We start from the raw sequence: 18,837 nt of genomic DNA on the forward strand, positions 1-18,837 counted from the left end.
ATAGCATAGTATAGTATAGTATAGCATAGTATAGTATAGTATAGCATAGCATAGTATAGTATAGTATAGTATAGCATAGCATAGTATAGTATAGTATAGTATAGTATAGTATAGCATAGTATAGTATAGTATAGTATAGCATAGCATAGCATAGCATAGCATAGCATAGCATAGTATAGTATAGCATAGTATAGCATAGTATAGCATAGTATAGTATAGCATAGTATAGTATATTATAGTATAGTATAATATAGTATAGTATAGTATAGCATAACATAGCATAGTATAGTACAGTATAGCATAGCATAGCATAGTATAGTATAGTATAGTATAGCATAGCATAGCATAGTATAGCATAGCATAGCATAGCATAGTATAGTATAGTATAGCATAGCATAGCATAGCATAGCATAGCATAGTATAGTATAGTATAGAATTTACACTTACTGTACTATATATATTTTTGTGTTGCTAGTACTTGGTTAATGTGACACTTTTGAAGTTATCTGTAAACAAAACACTAAAGTGACTACATGCTTTGTTGTACCTAGCTCAGTTAGCCACAGGGCCACAGAACCGTAGATTTCATCCAGAATCAGGATCACCACAAGGTTGATGATGACTGCAGTAGCCGTTACCGTCACACGAAGGTTGGACTTGGTCTCGGGATCGGGGCTCATCGCCATCAGGGCTGAAATTGTGATGCGGTAAATGATCACACCAAAAACCGCAGAAAATGTCAGTCCAAACTGGAAGCAAAGAAAGCAAACACAGGGAACATAAGTCAGCCACACTGACCAGAAAGTGACATCACTGTATTATTTGAAAGACTAAATAAATGTAGGTCACTCCCATACTGATTTATGCACATTGACAGTTTGTATTTTTTTTTTTTTTATTCAAACAACTCCCATCCTTGGATGCTGAGAAAGCATTTAGTGCAGCACTAATCTGATTTTTGTACTTGCCATAAAAAGAATAGAGGAAACATTCATGAGGTATCCAGGTAGACGGTCTTTCCAGGTCAACTTATCTTCGCCAGCCTGAGAGAAACAGCAACAGGAAAACAATGAGGGGAAAAAGAACGACGAGGAATCTGTGTTTGATCTTTGACGGAATAATTGTTGAAAAAAAATGACAAATTTCTGCAGGAAAACCTTTAAAAACAATAAGTGGATTTTTTTGTTGTTGTTAAATAAGTACAGTAAACCTTAAATATCTGGAAAGTGGCGTGGACAAAATTCGAACCAAGAAGTTTCCATCCAAACATATTTGACTCTGTTTCCTTCAGCATTAATGATTGGAAACATACATGGACCCACACACACGCAGGCACAGAGACGGAGGAGGTGCAGCTTAAAGCTGACGGTGCAACTCCACCATCTAGTGAATATGTTGATGCTGTACAACCAACTTTACAAGCCGACTAGATTTCACCATGCATCAATTTAATGACATGGTTAAAAAAAACAACAGTCAAATTCAATGTTTGGGCATAAATTCACAGATCATTCTTGCAAAACTTTAAGTGAGTATGTTCATACATATTTATGCACCAGAATTCCTGCTATATTAAAGAGAAATGGGATTATCCGTGAAATATAATCTCCCCCAGACAAGACCTCTTTCATTAGCTGCAATTACGACATTATATTTAGCATAATACAACTTTGGCAGGAATCTGGTAGTCTCATCAGTTGAAAGAGCATTATTTCTGGAAAATACGAAGATGTCTATAAGCATGCTATACAAGGTATTATCCTCTTTACACACACTGGGAGCGTGAATTGTCAGTGCGTATCAATGATGAAGATTGGAGTAAGATTTGGAAATATGCTAAATCCATCTCTGTGTGCAACAGAATGAAATCAATACAACTTCAAATCCGATGCATATTTCTCCAAAGCGCAGACACTATTTTGGTTCTGATCTCTCTCCCATGTGTCTTAAGTGCAAAACAGAAATTGGGACTTTGACAAATTGTTTTTGGTCGTGTTTGTCGTTGCAAAAAAAAATATATTGGTCTGATGTAATTTGTGAGATACGGAAAATATTAGGAATATCTGTACAAATGAATCCTTTGTGTTTACTTTTAGGGCTGCTGGATAAAAATGTTATCTCAAATGATAAAAAAAAACTATATCGCATACTTACGTTGGCGGCAAGGAAAAATATTTTGATACAATGTACTAGTGCGAGAAGACTTACTGTTAAAGGCTGGCAAAGGATACTACAGGACTTAGTACCATTAGAGTATTTGACATGCGTTTTGCACTACAAGACAGACTTTTTCCTCAAGGTATGGGAGCCATATTTGGATTATGTTGAAGCTGAAATCTCAGCTATTATGCTGCAAGGATTTTTTTAGCGTAATATATTGTGTGTTTTTTTCTTCTTCCCCTTCATTCTAATGTGTTTTATGTGGTACATTGGGTCTGAGCTGTTATGTTGTTGTTTGAGCTATGCTGTGTTGTAAAGCTTTAAAATATTCAATACATAATTAAAAAATGAGATATGGAGTTAAATGTTTCTCTAGAAGATCAAGTATGGGGACAACCTGTGGAAAGACAGCCATAGAGGGATTAACAGTCAATTATGGAAATAATTGGACTGGAAATAAAAAATGAGGTATTTTCACGCCCCTCTTAACATTTCTAACTTTGTAAAAGTTCCCTCGATCGCATGCTGCTGGAGAAAATGCAGGAAAATAGGTGACCATACACACATTCTGTGATTGTCCTGTGATCCAAACATACTGGAGGGATAACAAGGTGGAGCTTGAGAACATTCTGGGGATGGAGGCGCCATCTGTTACTCATTGGGGGTTATGTTAAATGCGGATTTCAATGCAAATTAAATATATATAATACGTGTTTTATTATTGGTGTCAAAAACACTAATTACAGTAAATTGGAATGACTTGAAACCCTGACAATAATTGGAATGGAAACGGAGGGTCAAGCAAGTATATGCAGTATTATGGAAAAGTTGACCTCTGTCCTTCAAATGACCTCTGCTCTTTTTGACCAAAGGTGGCGCTGTGTTGAAATATATGTAGCAACTTGATAAAGTGGATTGCTGTAACTTTCAGAAAATTTTGTCCTGAAGTTTTGCAGCTTTTTTATATTTATTATGACTATATTTTTTTTTGTTGAAAAGTTGTATATAGACTCTGCTTTTTTTGTTTTTATTTTATTTTATTTTTTTAAATTCACAGTTTTAGACATATTAATATAGTATTTAATGAAGGTGGAGAATGTTCGATTATGTAAAAAACTCTAAATAAAATGTAAAAAAAAATAGTCTTATTTATCCTGATGCCCTCTAATTTCAGAACAGCTGCATCACTTAGTGTTTTTAATACAGTTTGTAATGTTACAAAAATTAACTTTACGTTAAAACTGACCAAGATTTATTTTTATTAGCGCAGCTGAGTCAGTTGTTGCTGTGATAAAAAAAAAAAAAGACTTTTTGTAAAATTGTTTGAAAAACTATTGTTTTAAGAATCAAACATCTGACGAAGTATTCGAGCTGTAAATTACACACAAAATGCTCAGAACGCACACTCAGGGTGGAAAACGTGAGCGAGTGGAACACTAAAAGACAAGGTTAAAGTCTGAGTGTGTGGTGGGCACAGCCATCAGCAGGGGAGGCTGTAAATGGGTCACCTGTTATATTTGGCTTATAAAGCCCACTAAGGAATGTCCAACAAAATCTCATGACAGAAAATCTGAGGTTTTTTTCTTGTTGCCGCTGTCTTCGTTTCTGTCCTCTGTCTCTATGATGAAAGCAGAGCCAGCAGTACATCATAATCTTGTTTTTCTACAACAAAATGATATTTTTTCATAAATAAGTAATTATACGTAATCCAAAAATAATTATAGCCTTTAAATGAGCACATAAATTGGGAAACTACTTGGTGATATTGGCCTGGTGTCATGATATGTATTTGGATCTATGATTAGAAAAAAATAATCCCATTATACAAGGGTGTGTCCAGTATCATACACTATAAAACATTTGGTGCCTGTTAATCTGAGCGTTGAAACTTGCATTGTGCTAAATGTAAGCAGAGGGCTGCACACAAATATAAAAGCAAAAGTTCCTAAATTTAATTTGAGATATTTTTAAGAGTAAATATGGAATGTATAGAAAAGATCTATAATAATAGAACTATTATCAACTGTCATCAAGCAAAATAAGTTTTCACATAATGCTGATGAACATTCTCTGTCATCCAGGATTGAGAAGTTTGATAATCTTCTATATTGCTGTTAACTTTGCTTTACATGGTAATTCTAGCAGAAATAATCTGATATTCCTGCCAGAAGTGTCCCAGGCTGCACTGAAACCATCACAGCTGCTGCTAGTTGTACAGATCTAAACTACTTAGAACAGGCATGGGCAAACCCCGGCCCGCGGGCCACATACGACCTCTTGGGCTTTTTATTTGGCCTGCCGAAATTTGGACAATATAAAAAAATATATATATTTTTTAATTATTATTATTTTTATTTTTTTTATACTTTATTTTTCAGGGGTGCTGAGGTAAAATTTAGGCAAAAAGAGGTTAAAATTGCCACTGGTTCAAATTATATTTAAAAAAACTGAATTTAATAGGAAAAAAAAAACTGGTGTCGTTTTACCTGTAGTTCCAGTATTTCCCCAGTAGAGGCGCACTACAGACACTGGCGTGGATTACAGGCAAATTAACAGTGGAGAAGAAGTAATTTCTTCTACGCTTTTATTTTTACTTTGCCCTACGAACTTGTCTGTAAAAACGTGTTTATCAAAGAAAAGAAAAGTGTACAGTGAGTGCCGAGTGTTTAAAATGGCGTGGACAACAACATATTGTTTCACTGAGGTCCAATCAAAGGAAGTTTTTATGCCAAGAAACTGTTGCGGTTTTCAAAGAGTACACTTGCTAACTATGCTAGCAAGCTAAATAAGTTAAATCTGGTCCTCTGGACATTCAAAAAACAAAAAAAATGTAGAAACGTTTCGTCTCTCATCCAAGAGACTTCCTCAGTCTGAGGTGCTGTTTTCAGCTCAGTCTCTTAAATAGCACCTTCTCAGAGTGGATCAACCAGTTTGCTGCTGACAACCAAAACCAGCTGATCACATGCTCAAGAAGGACCATCAGCCTAACAATGGATCATTAGCACACTGATGGCTGTTTACTGTTCACAGAGGGCTGAGTGATACTAGCAATCACAGCATTGTAAGAGGGGGACAGTTGAACCCGGAGGCCTCCACCCCTGTTTAATGATGGACGGTTTCTTTCCACAAAGATGGCCTCCTTTACTCCTCTCAAACCATCGTTCCTCTCTGTCCAGGATGTGAACATCTTCATCCCTGAAAGAGTGACCGCTGGCCTGGAGATGAGTGTAGACCGCAGAGTCCTGGCCTGATGATGTTGATCTTCTGTGCTGGGCCATCCTTTTTTGTTGTTGTTGTTTTGCTTTGATTTGTTTTTTGAATGTCCAGAGGACCAGATTTCACTTTTGTAGATTTTTCTACCTGGATTATTGAGCATGCATCAGGATATGCTAGCAAGACTTTCTCCGATGGCGATTTTTAAAAAGAAACCTGTTAAAAACAGAGCAGGTCTGTTGTGTCCGGAGGGCCAAGACAAGTTAGAAAAATCGGTTTATCACGCAGGACTGTGACTCGCCTTGTGGAACTGATTGATGAAGATTTAGTAAAATAAGCTAAAAGGCAGAGAGAGTCCTTTAAGTTACGGTTTACTGGATGAAACTAATAAAGGACACTTCTCATCTCCTATTTTTTAATCTGTGGGATTAACAACAGTTTTGAGATAATGGAGGTGTTTTTGACCCTGGAGTCTCTGAAAGGAAAAACACGGAGAGAGGATTTTTATAACGGTCTGCTGTCATGAGAGAATGAAGCTTCTGAGGAGTAAACTTCAGTGTCACAACGGACGGATCAACAAGTTTAAGTGGAAAACATGTCGGGCTGCTGACAAGAATCCAGGAGAAAGTGAAAGGAAAACCTCGACCAGGATGTTATTTTTCTTCACTGCATCAGGAATCACAGTAAGTCATGCTTTGTGTGTGTGCGTGTGTGAAACTGTTAATAGTGTGTGAATTATCAAAAACGTGAATTATTGTGGAGGTTCTCTGTTGTGATGCTGCATAGAGGAGCTGCAGGAGGAAGAGGTCTGCTTCCATTCCCAACCTGCTGCAGCTGGCCTGTCATCAACTTTAGATCCTGTAGTTGTAAAAAGTTTTGTGAGGAGTTTGTAGAGGTGAGCTGACACTTTATTTAGACTTTTCTCCTGTATTCCATTAACATCGTGAGGTAAGAGACGTGGTTTGGTTCATTTTATTTTTCTTCAGGTAAGAGAAAATACAGTGGTTTGTTTAGTTTGATGTTTGGGCCTGAAGTTGGGAAGACTCCACAAAGGCAATAATTTCACTATTGTAAATAAAATCACTGTTCTATCATATAATCCTAATTTAGTGGCTGCTTGAGTGGTGCAGAAGGTGGGGTCACCCATAATTAATAGCGTCCCGGCAGCTGTTATTGCGCTGGGGAGTAACATCACACAAATACTTCATCCATCTGTTTCTGGCCCTTCGCTCCAATTGTAGAACTCAATGTGGCCCGCGAGTCCGAAAGTTTGCCCACCCCTGATTTAAAACATTAACATATATTAACAATAAATAAAACATAATTCCACTGTTCAAAAGTGAAGCCATAATATCCCGTTTACAGATGATGCCACGTTGTATTTTTGGAAGCACAGTCTATGAACCCAAGATGTGGGGCTGAAGGTCCCACCTATTACACCTGCACACAATCATGGTGTATTTAGGAATCAAATAAGAAAAAAAAAAAAAAAAAATATATATATATATATATATATATATATATATATATATATATATATACAACCTCATCATCAAGTGACACCACAGTGGTCGGACTAATCTCTAAGGGAGATGAGACATTTTACAGACAGGAGGTCCTGGAGCTAGCAACCTGGTGCTCAGAGAAAAATCTGGCTCTGAATATCAAATAAACCAAGGGGGTGATTATTGATTTCAGGAAGCACAGCACCAACCTAGCCCCTCTTTACATCAATGGCGAGTGCGTGGAGAGGGTTCACACGTTCAGATTTCTTGGTGTCCATATCTCTGCTGACCTTAACTGGAAAGAGAACACCACAGCGGTCATCAAGAAGGCTCAGCAGAGACTACACTTCTTAAGAGTCCTTAAGAAGCACAACCTGGACACCAAATTGCAGTTGACCTTCTACCACTCGTCCATCGAGAGCCTGCTGACATACTGTATCTCAGTATGGTACGGCAGCTGCACCCTGGCTGACAGGGAGAGGCTTCAGAGAGTAAAGACAGCACAAAAGATAAGTGGCTGCCCTCTCCCCTCCCTGATGGACATTTACACATCACGCTGCCTCAACAGAGCAGAAAGCATAATCAAGGACTGTTCACACCCGGGTTTTGAACTGTTGGACTTGTTACCTTCAGGGAAGCACTACAGGTGCATCAGAACACGAACAAACAAATTCAAGAACAGTTTTTTCCCGAAAGCCATCACCACACTGAACTCACATGCACTGATTTAATAATCTAACCTCCCAAACCCCTGGACTTCTATTGTGCAATACTACTGACGTCATACCCCCAGTCACCTTAACTACCTCACTAATATCCATAATGTGCAACATAAGTGTGAAATACTTGTATTTTTTACTTTCATAGTGCTATTATATCTATATTGCGTTACATTTTTTTATATTTTTAGTGTGTGTTTAGTGTTTAGTGTGTGTTTTTCTTAAGGCGTGTTTTTGCACTGAAAAAAAGGAGTGGCTCTTAATTTCATTGTACTTGCGTATAATGACAATAAAGGCATTCTGATTCTGATTCTCTGATAATTCCATTCAAAACGTTAATCTTTAATAGATGATAGATTCAGGGTCCACAATTTAAACAATTTCAAGTATTTATTTGTTTATTTTTACATAATTTGAGCTTCCAGCTCATGAAACCCACGAAAACAGGATTTCAAAAAATTAGAATACTGTGGAGAAATCAGCCCAAATGTTGCAGGACATGAATGTTTTAAACTGAGTGTGACACTAATCATCTACTAAACTCAAAGCACCTGCACAGGTTTCCTCAGGTGTCATTAAATTGCTTCAGTTTGATTCAATTGTCTCTGTTCGGTTCAATATGGGGAAGACTACAGACATAACTGGCCAGAAGACCATCATTGACCCCCTCCATAGGATGGGTGAGCCACAAAAGTTCATAGCTAAGGAGGCTGGCTGTTCATAGAGTGCTGTGTTCAAGCATATCAAGCATATCAGTGGAAAGTCTAGTGGAAGGACAAAATGTGGCAGGAGAAGATGCACCTGCAAAAGAGATGACCATGGGCTTCAGCGGATTATCAAACAGAGAAGATTCCAGAATCTGGCAGAGATCCAGAAAGAGTGGAATGAGGCGGAGTCACAGCTTCAAAAACCACCACATTCAGACGCATCCAGAAGATGGGCTACAACTGTCGGGTTCCTCGGTCCTCTTTTTCAATGAAAGTAAAGTGCGTCTTTCATTTGGAAATCAAGGTCCAAGGGTTTGGAGGAAGAAGGGTGAGGAGCAGAACCCATACTGCTTGAGGTCCAGTGTGAAATATTTACAGTCGGTCATGATTTGGGGTGCAATGTTCAGTGCAGGTGTTGGTAAACTCTGCTTTCTTAAATCCAAGGTCACTGCAACAGTCTACCAGAATGTTTTAGAGGACTTCATGATTCCTTCTGCTGAGGATCTGTATGGAGATGGAGATTTCATCTTCCAGCAGGACCTGGCCCCTGTCCATGCTGCCAGAAGCACCAAAACCTGGTTTAATGCCCACAGTGCTTGACTGGCCAGCCAACTCACCGGACCTGAACCCCATTGAGAATTACGTTGCAGCAGATATCAATCTCAGTTTAGTCAGTGTTTAAGAAAGCCACTTTACGTTAAGACTAGAGTTTAGTTTTGGACTCATGTAAACTTTGTTTAGCAGGCTGAGTTTATATGAGGTCTTACAGGATAAGGTGTCGTGTGAAGCTCAGTTCAGTGTTACCTTTGAAAAATAATTTACTTATTTGATTTTAAAGCTCGTTTTAGTGGTGTTAGGCAGTAAATCCAAACATTCAGGAGTGTGAGCAGGAGAATCGTGTGTCGCCATAGTGATGGTCACTAAACTTACACCTGGCTTTCTGCCCAGCATGCATCACTCCCACTCATCTCTCTCTCTCTCTGTCTCTCTGTTTTCTTCATATCTCTTTTTTTTTTGTTCTTTGTTTTTCGTTGTCTTGTTATGTAAAAAAAACAAAACAAAAAAAAAACAGTTTTTTTTCTCTCTTTCATCCATACCCAAAAATTATTTACAAATTGCCACAAATCATGCTGCCAACACCATCAGCTTGGAAGTGTCAGGAAAAAGTGTATTTTTTAACTGAGCTGTACTCGATGTGCTGATAACTGAGTAGCTCTAATCGAGCAGGAATGTCTAATAAATGTTAAACCTTCTATTGTTATAAATATTATATAATAAATAAAAAGAGCAGTTCACTGAGTGTGATTACTACAGCAAGTCAATGTGTGGACTTCACTGTGACTCAATATCCTTTTAAATTGTTATCACATTGTTTTTTTAGCTTAGGTGGCCATCTTGGATTTTTGATTTTCATCAGGAATGCATAATAACTCACTCTCAGCTATAACCATAACCAAATTTCAGCTCAATATCTCAACGAATGACTGCGTTATAGTCAATTTCGTGTTTTCTGAGGTCGCTGTGGCAGTCGTCTTGAACAAAAATGGCTAAAAATGTTAATCTGTGTTTTGTTCAGAGTCTCCTCCGGCCTCCCTCTCATTCACACACATGTACTCTGTCTTACTACGGCTGACTTTCATTCCTCTTCTTTCAAGTGCATACCTCCACCTCTCCAAGTTCTCTTCCACCTGTTCCTGTTCTCACCACAGATCACAATGTCATCTGCAAACATCATCGTCCATGGGGATTCTTGCCTGACCTCATCTGTTAGTCGATCCATCGTCAGAGCAAACAAGAAGGGGCTCAGAGCCGATCCTTGATGCACTCCCACCTCCACCTTGAAGCTATCTGTCCCTCCTATAGCACATCTCACCACTGTCCTGCTGTCCTCATACATGTCCTGTACCAGTCTAACATACTTTTCTGCCACTCCAGATTTCCTCATACAATACCACACCTCCTCTCTTGGCACTCTGTCATATGCTTTTTCTAAATCCACAAAGACACAATGGAGTTCTTTCTGACCCTCTCTGTACTTCTTCATCAGCATTCTCAAAGCAAAGATGGCGTCTGTGATGCTCTTTCTTGGCATGAAACCATACTGCTGCTCACAGTCGTCTCTCTTCTAAGTCTTGCTTCCACAACCCTCTCCCAGATCTTCATCGTGTGGCTCATCAACTTAATTTCCTTGTAGTTGCTACAACTCTGTACATCACCCTTGTTCTTAAAAATGGGCACCAGCACACTTCTTCTCCATTCCTGAGGCATTTTCTCACCCTCATATATGCCATTGAATATTTGAGTCAAAAACCTTACTGCCATCTCTCCAAGACATTTCCAAACCTCCACTGGTATTTCATCAGGTCCTACTGCCTTCCCTTTCTTCATTCTTTTCAGAGCTTTCCGAACCAATGGGTTAATTTTTAAATAAAACTACATTTTAAACCATAAAACAAACTTACTTAATGACAATAACTGCTGGATGTCCGGCCCCTGAGCTCTTGACTTTCAGTAACTGTGGCCCCCTGAGCAGTTTAGTTGAATAGCCCTTATCTAGGTCATGTGACCTCACTCACCAGTTTGAAGCTGTCAAGAGTTCTGTCAGTGATTTTCAATGAGAAAAATTACATAATTGTTAGCAAATTACGTTGCTATAGTAACTCGAAACACCAATAAAGTAATAGCACACATCATGGCTCGACACCGTGATATAAAATTGTGGGGGTACACGTTGCGGTTCAGGCTGCATTAAAGTTTATAGAAGAGTAAGACCCTTTAAAGATGGAGTGCATGGGTTGAGGTCTTTTTTTGAAGTCATGGATTAATGTGTTTTCATTCCCAAGCACTATGATGGGAGGGTTGTATTCAGTATCAAGCAGTTTCACTTACAATAGGATGCTAGGATGTAACGTCTGTATTTCTTGTGGGTATGAACATATGCACCACAGGTATTTTGGTATGAGATTGTGTCAGTGGCAAATAGGAAAACATATGAAGATAAAATGTAAAGACAGAAACTACAGCCAAGGTTATGCAAGGCCATCCAGACAACAGACGGTGAAGAAATGAATCCTTTTCACCTCACAGGGAAAGTTTTTACACTTTAACCATCAGTTGTCTGAAATACTGCAAAAGAAAGAGAAAAATTGCAGAAACAAATACCTGAGAAGTGGTATCAGCCTGAGGATGGGACAGGAAGAGAAGAACAGACAGAGCAGCCTGCAGGGTAGAAAATCGAAGGTACGGGTAGGAAAGCAGAAAAAAGGAGAGGAAGGAGGGAAAGGACATGCAAAGGAGAGGAGAAAAGGAGGGGTTACCGGTACTCCTCCAGCCATGGCAGACAGCAGCTTTTGTCTCCATCTGTCCTTCCCTGTCACTGTCCCGTCCTCCTGCTTCTCAGGCTGCAAGACAGAAGAACAGGTCACACACAAACACATGTTTCTAAAGCCCATTAGGAACCTTTAATATCTGGGACATATCTCTGACCTCTCAATATAACCATTACAATCATGGCTGTGTCAAACCAAATTCTCTGAGAGGTTTGTGGGCTTCAGTCAGTTTTAGGACAAACTTATAGATTCATACATTTATATATATGCCGTTTATTGCCCAGTATTTACAGTAGACCTAACAACCTATTTTTATCTGGTTTATAACGAGGATAAATGGCTCATCTAGCTGTTTGCTCCTTATCGCAACTACATTGAATCTATGATGTTTCATGTTTTGCCCCAAAAACATCCATTTATGCATTTCTGGTCCACAACGCATTTATAAAAAGTGGAAATAGTAAAACTTGAATCATTTTCTACTAATTGAATTTCTTGTTACAACACTTTAAATACATTCTAACATCACGGATATCAACAGATAAACCAGGGGTCATTAAAAAACGTGCTCAAAGTCTGGAATTTTCCCAGTCACAGTGTGGGAACCAATGATTAATCCCCTTTCATACTGAACTGAACCTCACTACAAAAACATTAACAGAAAGAAGATATTCTTTGCAGGGTCTTGGTGAGGTCTTTAGAAGTGCGATAAGAACATTGTGGCTTCCAAATTACATAGCCAATTTCAGTTGAAGTAATGAAGGGTTTTGGTAGTGTATCCAGGTCTTACACCATCCAAGAAAGTCAAGGAAGAAATGGGCTCGGGACATGGAGCATCATGGGTAGGCTATAAGTCGTATTAAAGCGACCAAGGTAGGTGAAAATCTGCAGAGTAGCGGCGTTATCTTTTATTATTTATATAAACCCTTTCCACACTACTACAAACCTTTCACACTCTCTTATAAACACTTCATATACTCAAACACTTTGGCCATGAAGATGATGATGAGATGAATGTACAGTACTGCACAGCCTGTATGGGACAAACAATGTAAAAAAAACACAGGACTAAAAAACTTGCAATACAGTGAAGCCGCAAGAAGTGAACCACAATATAGCAACAGCTGTATTGTTGTGGCTTGCTGCCTTTCAGAGCTTCTCGCATCTTCCTAAGATACATTAATACTTGAGGGTTTAGCTGCAAGCAGCTAAGAACAATAATAAAATGTTGTGAGTGACCAAACTAACCACTGCGTTGTGTTTGATGTAATAATAACTTCATACTTGGAAAGAAAGACCTCATCAGCCATATTTAGCCCAGAAGCCAACAGTTGATCACTGTAATTCCGCATTTCAAGCGTGATCTTGTTTCATTCTTTCAGCAAACACATCTTTAGGTATACAAGAGAATAGGTTCTTGTCCTTGTGCATTTTATTGCAAACCTCTTCACGTGCACTTCATTGAAGTCAGGTCAGGATTGCAGGTGGACCAGTCTCCTACTGTCTTCATCTACATGCATGCCTTTGGAGCATGTGCAGGATTTGAACACTTGACATGTGATCGTTTGAAGGCAGGACATTACTAAAGTCATATACACTTATTTTTAAATGCCGGTATATTAGTGATTTTCTCGGGTGGTGGGTATTTTTGCAGGGAACAAACTGCCCTCCAAGCTGACTGCTTTTCTCACTCTTGCTCTTTAAACAGTACCAAATAAAGATTACGATCACAAGTTAAAAATAAACATAGTTGTTAACCTCACTATGGGATCTAAATGTTTTTTTGAACTGCAATAAAGCTATTAAACAATTAAAACAGTTGCAGGAAATGTGTCCATCATGTATGTCCAGGCTTCCCTCAGCGGTCACAGATTCATCCGTCACCGTGGTCTGTGGGCCGTTTGGGACTCACCATTGATCCAGTTTACTCAGTGAATCTAGATCATTAGCCGTCTTTAGATTATTTGGCTAATATTGGCGAAATAAACTGCAAACCCAAACATCTGGATCTTTGAAAAGTATCTGATTCTGACTGTGAGAAAGTGTAAGCTGACAGAATATACACATCAAGGTATTTTAATGCATAATTACTGCAACTTTCCATAATCAACCTACCATTTGTGCTGTATTTTATTCTGCAATCGGTAACACTTTACAATAAGGTACACAAAATTTGATTAGCTACTAGGGAACGCCTCAGGAACGAATCAGGAACAAATCAGGAGCTAATAGGTTGTTTATCAGTACTTACTGGGGAACACACAGCCTAGACTTATTAGGGGACTGCTGGTTAGTTACCTTGCAAATAAAGAGTAACTAATCTAGAACTAGTTGGTAGTTACCACTGGTGCAGGGTTTATTCAGAACTCACATGGAGAATGTATCCTCTGTTTCTGTGGTATCATACCAGTAGTCCCCTAAGAAGGCTTGTCTGTGTGTTCTCCAGTAATTACTGGTTAACTACCCCATAGCTTCTGATTCGTTCATCTTTGGTTTCCCTGGTAACTACCCATTAGTTCTTGATTAGTTCCTCTTCATTTACAAGGTAGCTAACCAGTAGTCCCCTAATAAGGCTTGGCTGTGTGTTCTCCAGTAAATACTGGTTAACTTCCCATTAGCTCTTGATTCATTCATTTTTGGTTTTCTTGGTAACTATCCATTACTTCTTGATTAGTTCCTCTTCATTTGCAAGGTAACTAACCAGTAGTCCCCTAATAAGGTTTGGCTGTGTGTTCCCCAGTATGTATTGGTTAACTACCCATTAGCTCCTGATTTGTTCCTTAGGTGTTCCCTAGTAGTTAATCAAATTTTGTGAACGTTATTGTAAAGTGTTACCCTGCTAACGCTTGACAACATGGTTTTAAATTCCTACCTCTTTCTTTTTCTTCTTTTTCTTTTTTTCCTGCTTCTTCTGCCGTTTCTGAAGAAGGATGGTCTCGTACTTTGGCCTGGGGTGTTCCTGACAAAAACAAAAGGAGTATTTCTGCGTATGCACATGCTAAACATTCGGTAGTTCACTCACTGCAAACGTATATTTCAGCCTAGTTTGGAAAATGGTCTTCACACAGGGTTTTCACGCTTTAAATAACACGAATTACCATAAAAGACCACGTGTCTCCACAGAATGCAATTCTGTCCTTAAATAAACAGAGAATGCTGAGGTCTTAGAAAAGTCTTGGATAAAAAAAAAGTATTTATTATTATGATAATTATGATGTGAGCATGGCTGATGAGATTTGAGTATTTACCTCATCCTCATCCATGCCTGTCAGATCCCAGCTGAAGCTCAAACTAATCTGTCGACGCTTCCACTGCTCCAGGAACAGCACAGCTACAGACACACCAACATACGACAAACTTAACAACAGTCGAATCCATCGCACATAGGATTATCATCTACAGAAGTCTTTATTTGAGCAAAGCAAACCTAGAAAAACTAAAAAAAAGTTTTTTTCATAAACCCATAACTACATCTCAAAGTGAAAAACACTGAAGTGACTTTTATACAGAATGTGTAAAATTATTGTGGAAAAACTTTATGCAACCACGCCCGTACTCCTCTACTATGAAGTCATGATGTTGTAATGGAAGCAGTGTGTATGTTAGCACTGCCTGGCTGTGGTGGGCACTGTTCTGCTAATCCGCTAACTGCTAATAGTGGAACAAATTTTTCATTTGTTAGCGTTTTTGCAAATTTTGGAAAACGTTAGCAGAATTGGCTTCCACTAAAACAGGTTCCGTCAACTTTAAGTCCACCAGCCAGTTCCTGTCTGTTGTGGGCGTGTCTCGAAGAGTCCGTTAGGCACGCTATTGGCTGACTACGTGCAGACGTGTCAAGATGTGATTGGTCGACGCAGCTTCAACTGGAAGGAGATGAAGACCAGTGTTGCCAAGTCCGATTATTATAAATGACTTTGGGCTTGTTTTGAATGTGAAGTTGCTTATTTGGGCTTGACTTTCTTTCCGAGTGAAACTAGTTGATTATCTCCCAGCTTTGCACAATAAAGCAAAAAAATGAGTGGTAGTAGGTAGTTTGTCCCTTCCATGCCCTCATTTCCCATTTACCGCTCCCGCCCAAGTCGATGAGACAACAGGTGCACACTCAAACAAACACTCATACTGTGGCCGACCACTAGGGGGGCTCCACTCACACGCAGATGTTGGGATGTTTTGTTTTTAAAAATATGCAGAAAAATATGATTTACATATTTGTTACTTTGTTTTTTTAACCAGCGCTTAAAAGTATGTTATTCAAAGTGTTTAGCAAAATTTTGCTGTTGTTTATGTATAATGCTATATGTATGATTATACTGTTTAAAAACGGCCTCTGTTTTACACAATGTGTTGGGTTGCCAGTTGGGCTTTTTTGGGGCTTGTTTTCATAGAGCTGGTTGCTTGTTTCTATTGCGAGATCTGGCAACACTGATGAAGACGTGTGACACAGACTGCGTAACAGTTGTTTTAGCAGTTAAGCGATTTAGCGTTGGCTTGTGCTGATTTTTTTATACCTGTTTAGCATTAGCTAAGGTAATCTTGTAGTTAGTGGAATATGGAAATAAGCAAGGCCTTCCCTGAAAAAGACATATCTGTATGGGAGTATTTGTGGTTCTGAAACTTGTAATTGATTGATTGGGCTTCCTCTTTGCACAATCAAGCTTGAGGCAGCATTTGTTAATGGTACAGTGAATTATGTCTAATTACAATGAAAGGTTGAATTGTTCTTGGGCCCGTGCAGTGATGTTTACACCAGAATCACACTGGCTTTTAATGCAGCACTGCCTGAGGGCCAAAAGATCCCCACTATCCAATATATACTGTAAGCCTCTGAGCTCAAAGATTTTTCCATATTCTTGAACTCTTTTAGTTTTATTAACTGTAGACAATGGGATATGTAAACTTTTCCCAAATTGTCATTAGGGAACATCTTTCTGAAATTGTTGCATTATTTACAGACATGGTTTTACACAGAGTGCCAAACCTCTGCCCATCTTTACTTCTGAGAGTTTCAGACTCTCTGAAATTTTCTTTTTATACCCAGTTCTCTCACAGATGTGTTGACAATTTATATTTGACACTTTATTATATTCTATAAAGAATCAAATGTAGCTTTATGAGGTTTTGAAAATAACTGCATTTTCAGGATTAGGGTTGTTTATTGTTAAATATTGTGAAGTAACAGGAGGTTATGTTTGTAGTTTTACAGGCCTGGTAGCTTGTTTTCAAGTAAAGCTGGAAATAGGTATGTGTCCAACTTTTCAATGTGAATCAACCCAAACAACGATTCATTGCTTACACTCTAACAGAATAATGTCTATTAGCAAACGCTTGAACAAGCATCAATAAATAGAGGGAATTCATTCTTACAACCTCATACTTTTACTATGACCCCTGTGGGCCTCCGTAGAAAGAAACTGCACGGGAACATGTCAACCAGAAACAAGTAGAAGAGGATGATTATTGCATAAAATCATAATTACCAACAGATTTCTGACTTTTAGATGTTGAAACAGGTTACTGACATCGAGAACTGCCACTGCAATGTGAATTTGTGTATGCTTGATTACGTTTTATTCAGAATTCAGAAAACATTTTTTAAAGTTAGCAATTATTAAAAAGCGTTTGAGTTTTCTTAATGTTTCAGACCATGTTTTACATGCAAACATGCCTGTTGTCAGGGTTACCCTTTGAACTTGTGTTGTTTTACACTGTTACACTAAGCATTTGCTCACTTTGAGGTAACATGACACTAACAACACAAGCAGCTCGCCCGTTCTCCAGTTCTCAAACACACGCTCCTCACACACAGTTGCGCTCATGCACACTTGTAACCTCACCCCACAGGGACATGAAGATGGCGAAGAAGACGGTGGCAGGGTTATCAAAGAGATGAGAAGCTCTGGCCGTGCCACAGGCGGTGCTGAGGTGCCAGTAGTCACATGCCCCGTCACACAGAGGACACATGGTGAAATTGAGACTATCGTCACACATCTCTAAACTGATGCAGGAAAAGAAAAGAAAAAACATCAGCCAGAGAGTCTCTGCAGTTAAACATGTCAACAGTAACTACACATGGCGTTAAGGAGAGGCTGGGATTTCCATCGCAGCAAAAAGGACAAGAAATGAATGGACTTTAGTTGTTTTTTATTTCTCCCCTTTTCAAAGTTAGTGTGGGTTGAATTGATGACACACACGCTGCCGAGCTCTACCTTTTGTGTGCCTCCCACACAAACGTGACTAAAGCCGGATAGAGCAGGTATCTCTGGGCAATCCCTGTCTCATGCATGCGTGAATGTGCAGCTGTGCATCCATTAAACTGGGAGGTGAAAATTAAAACTAATTTTCTCCATTCTGGTAATCGGAATGCTTTTTAGTGAGACTCTATAGAAAGTGAAAAAAAAAAACATTTCACAAATACCGAAGTAAACGAAGATCATCTGTTTTTGAGAAGTGACAGAGTTGTCGCTGTTTTGGTCAAAATAATAATGCGTTCGAGTGCAACGTCGCACGTTCTATTAGTTCTCAGACTGTGTTGTGAATAAAGTTCAGCTACTACCACATCAAGTCATAGGTCAGCATGTCTAAAATTGACTGAGTTATAGCTTTTCTGTGTTTTGCTGAGGTTGATTAGCTGTGGTAGCCATTTTAAATTGGATTACTGCCAAACGGTAATCAGAAGTAGATGTACTAGTACAGCTAATAATTATTTTTTAAAGATTTCATTAAACTCCATCCAGTGGTATATTAGATATTCTGCTCTGTATAATACAGCATAATAAAATTCATAATAACATAATTCTGTATATAATATATATATATATATATATATACACACAGTAGCCCCTCGCTACTTCACGGTTTGTTTATCGTGGACTCGCTCTATCGCGGTTTTCCAAATAAGATTGGACATGACACACAACTGGCTGACTGATGGATGAGCTGCATGATCGGCATGGGATTTTTATTTAAAATAAATTATTTTAAATTATTTAGCTCCTGCTGCACCTTTGTGTAGCACACACAGCAGAAAAAACTCCCTTCTGCAGCTAATCAGCTGATCTCCATGCAGAGCGGAGAAGTGGGCGTGGCCAAGCTGAAGCAGAGAGCTGAAATCATGACATTCTATGCTCTTTTAGAGCGTTTAGATTTTAGAAACATTGTTTAGAAAATTGCAAGAGTGTGGGAAGGGTATATATATATATATATA

At 38.7% G+C, this 18,837-nt stretch overlaps 1 protein-coding gene across 1 annotated transcript in view; it reads right to left on the bottom strand.

Annotated features, from left to right (window-relative positions):
- LOC119428537 (anoctamin-1) overlaps window positions 1-18,837 on the bottom strand; it is a 65,350-nt gene that overhangs the window by 5,466 nt on the left and 41,047 nt on the right. Inside the window, exons 11-17 of the mRNA XM_037696220.1 lie at window positions 17,468-17,628; window positions 14,882-14,964; window positions 14,506-14,592; window positions 11,622-11,705; window positions 11,467-11,523; window positions 965-1,043; window positions 548-793 (exon numbers count right to left, since the gene is read on the bottom strand). Coding sequence (XP_037552148.1) covers window positions 548-793; window positions 965-1,043; window positions 11,467-11,523; window positions 11,622-11,705; window positions 14,506-14,592; window positions 14,882-14,964; window positions 17,468-17,628 — 797 coding nt within the window. The remainder of the gene's footprint in view (window positions 1-547; window positions 794-964; window positions 1,044-11,466; window positions 11,524-11,621; window positions 11,706-14,505; window positions 14,593-14,881; window positions 14,965-17,467; window positions 17,629-18,837) is intronic.

The sequence above is a fragment of the Nematolebias whitei genome, chromosome 22 (genome assembly GCF_014905685.2).
Source record: "Nematolebias whitei isolate Nwh7 chromosome 22, NemWhi1, whole genome shotgun sequence".
Lineage (NCBI taxonomy): Eukaryota > Metazoa > Chordata > Actinopteri > Cyprinodontiformes > Rivulidae > Nematolebias > Nematolebias whitei.